Below are 5,371 nucleotides of genomic sequence, written 5' to 3'. Positions count from 1 at the left end.
TATATATATATATTTATACATATATATATATATAAATATATATATATATATATGATATCTCACAATAAATACAAAACCAAAGGTTGGTATTTTGAATGTATTTAATGTACATGTTTCTTGTAGCTACCCTTGCATAATACTACCTGAAGAAGATAGTACTATGTAAGTGTTATCAGGCATAACTATTTGAAACATGCATATTGAATGCATTGCAAATATCAGTTTTTAGTTTTATGTTTATTCTGATTTTATGCGATTCTTTCCCCTAATAATTTAGCCTGTTTTTGCTTGGATGTGGGCAAAAAGTATATAAGAGTACAAATTGAAATGGATACAGAGTCAAGGAACATGGAAACATACATTAAACGATGTAGCCCAAGATGCTTTATGTTGGGAAAAATAACACAGGTTAGTCATGGCCGGAATGTCTTTGACAACAGGTTTGCTAGATCCAAACAGACCTAGGGTTAAACACCTTCTACAGAGTTACAGGGGTAGTCTTTAAACAGATGGCAATATACATCCACCGGGGTATGTTAGGGTGTAACAATGAATGAAGCACTGCTGCTAATCTCTTGTAAAACTAACATCTTTTTTTAATTAATGGTTAATTAGAACTACACTAATATATGATTCATCGTTATATGAACTAATTAGACCACATTAATTAGCTTAGGGTTTATTGCTACTGAACTAATAATGTTCTGTGAATGTAATTATTATATTATGTTATATAATGTGATAATTATAAAATATTGTTTAATGACATAATAATTATATAATGAACTATAATGTACTTATATAATGAAGTCTTCATCATCTCTATCATTATTTAAATCGAAAGAAGTCTGGTGTGTGTTTGTGTGCGTGTGTCTGCGAAGTTTTTTTTTTTAGACTGAAGCTGAGAGCCTTGTGGCTCGAGTTTCATGCGACTGCAATCTTCAGGTGAAATTCCACTTTTCCATGCTTATCATCATTATCCTCATCGTCATCATCATCATCATCATCATCATCATTATTATCATTGCCACCGCCGCCACCACCACCACCATCATCATCATCATCATTTAACATCTACTTTTCCATGCCTGTATGGGTCAGATGAAATTCATTGAGGCAGGTTTATCTATTGCTGGATGCTCTTCTATCAAACAACAAACAGTCCAGTAAACTGGAAGCAAACCATCGAGCCTTTTGTTTACAAAGACTACATAACATGTCAAAAAGACCCCAGACATGTTTTTGCTGTTCACTGTATGCAGAGAACATCGCCTGTGCCGACAGTGAAGCTGTTTACAGTCAGTGAACACACACGAGGATAGGGGGAGGGCATGGAGAATGTAAACTCACTCACGTAAGCACCCGCACATGCACATACATATTTTTATTTTTTACTTGTTTCAGTCATTGGACTGCAGCCTTTCTGGGACCCCCACCCTGAAGAGTTTTAGTCAGACAAATCAACTCCAGTACTTATTTTCTTAAAGTCTGGTTCTTATTCAATTTGGTCCAGCACCTGTTGTCAAGTGGTGGTGTGGGGGGAGGGAACAAGTACAAATAGAAACACACACACACACACACACACACACACATATAAAAGGGTTTCTATAGAATTTCCATGTATCAAATCACTCACAAGACATTGGTCAGCCTAGGGCTAAAATAAAGTAGAAAAACACTTGCCCAAGGTACTGCACAGTGGGACTGAACCTGAAGCCTTGTGGTTGCAAACCAAGCTTCTCAAACCACACAGCCATGAGCTATAACAGGCTTCATCACATTTTCATTTAAATCACTTTATACTGGATAACCAAGCGATGTAAATTAATATCTTTCATCAAAGTTTCATATTAATTTATGTTCTAAACACCAGGTTAATAAGGACAAAGTTATTTCGGTAAATTCTTCATTATTTTCAAAATTAATTGAAAGAAAAAAGTAGTGTATTTTATTATAGATATAGTAACAAAAGAGCTAAAGTGATCTACATTAAAAAACTTCCTTCCAAATTCCAGGTTAATTTATGTTTCAAATATCAGCTTAATTGCTATAGAGTTATTTCAATAAATTCTTTGTTATTTTTGAAATTAGCTGAAAGAAAGCCAGTGTATTTCAATAGAATATAGTAACAAAAGATTTGAGATAGACTTGATCTGAATTAAAAGCTTCCATCAAATTCCATGCTAATTTATGTTCTAAATACCAGGTTAATAACGACAAAAATATTTCAATAAATTTTCAAAATTAATTGAAACAAAAGCAGTGTATTTCAGCAGAAGCATTGTAACAAACCGGTTAACAGTCTTTATAAAACTAAAATGCATTGTTGAATCAGGTTTTCTGCTTACAACTTGTGAAATAAATCTCTTCGTTCTGATAACGACTTGTTTACTTTTAGGGAAATAACAGTTGGCTTTCACTGTTTGTTTCCATGATTTATCAAAACTAGTTCTATTCGTATTGATTTTTTTCTCTCTCTCATGAACCAAATACTAAAACTTTGCTGACCTCAAGCCAAAATAGGGAGCCTCTATGTAGTCATTTGGTATGCTAGAAATAACAGCCAAATTTGTTTTGAATCACCTCCTACTGTCTTTGACAAAATATAAAGGAGGAAGTGAAGTACACGGCACTGCAGGACTTTGAACCAGAGGTGTTGTGAGACATAAATAAACATTGCAAATACATTTCATCTAACACAACACTATTTCTGTCACCCCTGGGAACTCCAAAGCTAGTGGTTCGCAACCATTTTTTGACTATGGTCTCCTTTTTGATTCCTATTTTACTTGGGCGGACCCTCATAGCTATTCAATGTTTAAAAAATTCCCATTACATTTTTATATGTGTGTGTATGTGTAGTTTAATCAATACAAGTGGCTGTGTGGTAAGTAGCTTGCTTACCAACTACATGGTTCTGGGTTCAGTCCCACTGCATGGCACCTTGGGCAAGTGTCTTCTACTTTAGCCTCAGGCCAACCAAAGCCTTGTGAGTGGATTTGGTAGACGGAAACTGAAAGATGCTCAGCATATATATGTATGTGTGTTTGTGTGTCTGTGTTTGTCCCCTCACCATCGCTTGACAACCGATGCTGGTGTGTTTACGTCCCCGTAACTTAGCAATTCGGCAAAAAGAGACCAATAGAATAAGTACTAGGCTTACAAAGAATAAGTCCTGGGGTCGATTTTCTTGACTAAAGGCGGTGCTTCAGCATGGCCGCAGTCAAATGACTGAAACAAGTAAAAGAGTAAAAAGAGTATATATTAAATATTATTACAAATTGTACGAAAAATTGTTAAAAAATTTTGTGTATTGTCAGAAGTGTAGCCAATTTATTGCACATGAACTTTAACAACAAAATCCTATATTGACCCCTGTTGAGAACCAATGCTCTAAGCCAGGGCTGACCAACCTGAGGCCTGCAGCCCGCAGACTTTTATCTTGCAGCCTGCTTGATACTTTCTTGAAGTATTGTTAATTTCAAAATAAAATTGTTTGTGTGAAACATTTGTCTCAAAATAAAGAACTTTCTGTGATTAAAGTGGCCCACAATGTAATCCAAGTTGGTCAGGCCTGCTCTCAGCAGTCATTTGATCTGCTAGAAGCAACAACCAAATTTACCTCAAAACACCTCCTATTGTCTTTACTCTTTTACTTGTTTCAGTCATTTGACTGCGGCCATGCTGGAGCACCGCCTTTAGTCGAGAAAATCGACCCCAGGACTTATTCTTTGTAAGCCTAGTACTTGTTCTATCGGTCTCTTTTTGCCGAACTGCTAAGTTACGGAGACGTAAACACACCAGCATCGGTTGTCAAATGATGGTGGGGAGGACAAACACAGACACACAAACACACATACATACATATATATATATATATACATATATACAACAGGCTTCTTTCAGTTTCCGTCTACCAAATCCACTCACAAGGCTTTGGTCGGCCCGAGGCTATAGTAGAAGACACTTGCCCAAGGTGCCACGCAGTGGGACTGAACCCAGGACCATGTGGTTGGTAAGCAAGCTACTTACCACACAGCCGCCAAAAAAAGAAATAGGAAGGACACATGCACTGCTGGATTTTGAACCAGAGATGTGGGACACAAATAAACATTGTAAATGCATTTCGTCTGGCACGATGCCATTCATCTCAATCCACACACACACACACAAACACACGCACACACACACACGCGCAGTGGTTATCTTCTCAGCACTTACGGTTAGTCCGGTGGAGGAAATGTTAGATTCAAAAGGTGTTTCTAATGAAAAAGTTTTTATTGCATTTCTGCGATTCATGTCAGATTATTTATCTATTTTAAAACAAGGTCTACCTGTTGTTGTTGTTGTTGTTGTGTGTGTGTGTGTGTAGTTTAATCAATACAAGATGGCTATCGACCAAGATCAATATTTCTCTCAAACCTCCCCCACCATCACTAACCCTTACCTACAACCCCCTTCACAGGACAGCAGCAACATTTGAAGGTTATCTGAAGCAGCTTTTGGTTTTACTCATGCTGAAATTAAGGTCATTCCTCTTCATTTCAGTCTATTTCGAGATCTTTTTGCCAAAGTTAGCTGCTGTTGTTCTTGCTGTTGTTGTTATTATTATTATTTTGTTTTTTTTTCTATGATTCATTAAAAGTAATTTTACGTTGCCTCAGTTTCACAAAGCTGTCAGAAATAAGTACCAGCCAAGCTGTTCTCTAGAAACTTCTTTTTCCTAGATAAACATAGACTTACGGTCCCAGTCCAGTTAGAAGTTTATCTGCTCAGCCAATCTGTTTGTTCATTTATCTTTTTAATCTGAACGATAATGTTTTGTTTTGTTTTACATATGCTTTTTATTTGAATCTTTGAAGATTTATTGTAATTTGTCTCGATTTATTGTAATTTGTCTCGATTTATTTGGCTGTGAAATGACTTGATGAAATATATCAAACTGTTGGAAGAAAGTTCACTGAAGTAGCCTAGCAACATATCCCACTTCAGATATCTACCACTTCATCATCATCATCATTATTGTCGTTTAACGTCCGCTTTCCATGCTAGCATGGGTTGGATGATTTGACTGAGGGCTGGTGAAACCAGATGGCTACACCAGGCTCCAATCTGATCTGGCAAAGTTTCTACAGCTGGATGCCCTTCCTAACGCCAACCACTCTGAGAGTGTAGTGGGTGCTTTTACGTGCCACCTGCACTTGTCTATTTAAAACTATGGAACCTAGAATTAGTCATTGAATCCACCGCCACATCCGCCACCCATATATTCTTGTAGTTTGTGGGAGCATTAACTTGTCTAGTGCATCAAATGTAAAATAGGGACCAGTCTCTTTAAATATGTTTTGTGGGTGAGTGTGTGGGTGGGATT

The 5,371-nt window shown here is 36.8% G+C and overlaps 1 protein-coding gene across 1 annotated transcript in view; it reads left to right on the top strand.

Annotated features, from left to right (window-relative positions):
• The window catches only part of LOC106874800 (pyruvate dehydrogenase (acetyl-transferring) kinase, mitochondrial-like), a 66,246-nt gene that overhangs the window by 46,828 nt on the left and 14,047 nt on the right, over positions 1-5,371 (top strand). Inside the window, 1 exon segment of the mRNA XM_014922656.1 lies at positions 1,117-1,120. Coding sequence (XP_014778142.1) covers positions 1,117-1,120 — 4 coding nt within the window.

This window comes from Octopus bimaculoides, chromosome 17 (genome assembly GCF_001194135.2).
Source record: "Octopus bimaculoides isolate UCB-OBI-ISO-001 chromosome 17, ASM119413v2, whole genome shotgun sequence".
Taxonomy (NCBI): Eukaryota; Metazoa; Mollusca; class Cephalopoda; order Octopoda; family Octopodidae; genus Octopus; species Octopus bimaculoides.
The sequence above is the reverse complement of the archived record's forward strand: the minus strand, read 5'-3'. Positions and strand labels throughout refer to the sequence as shown.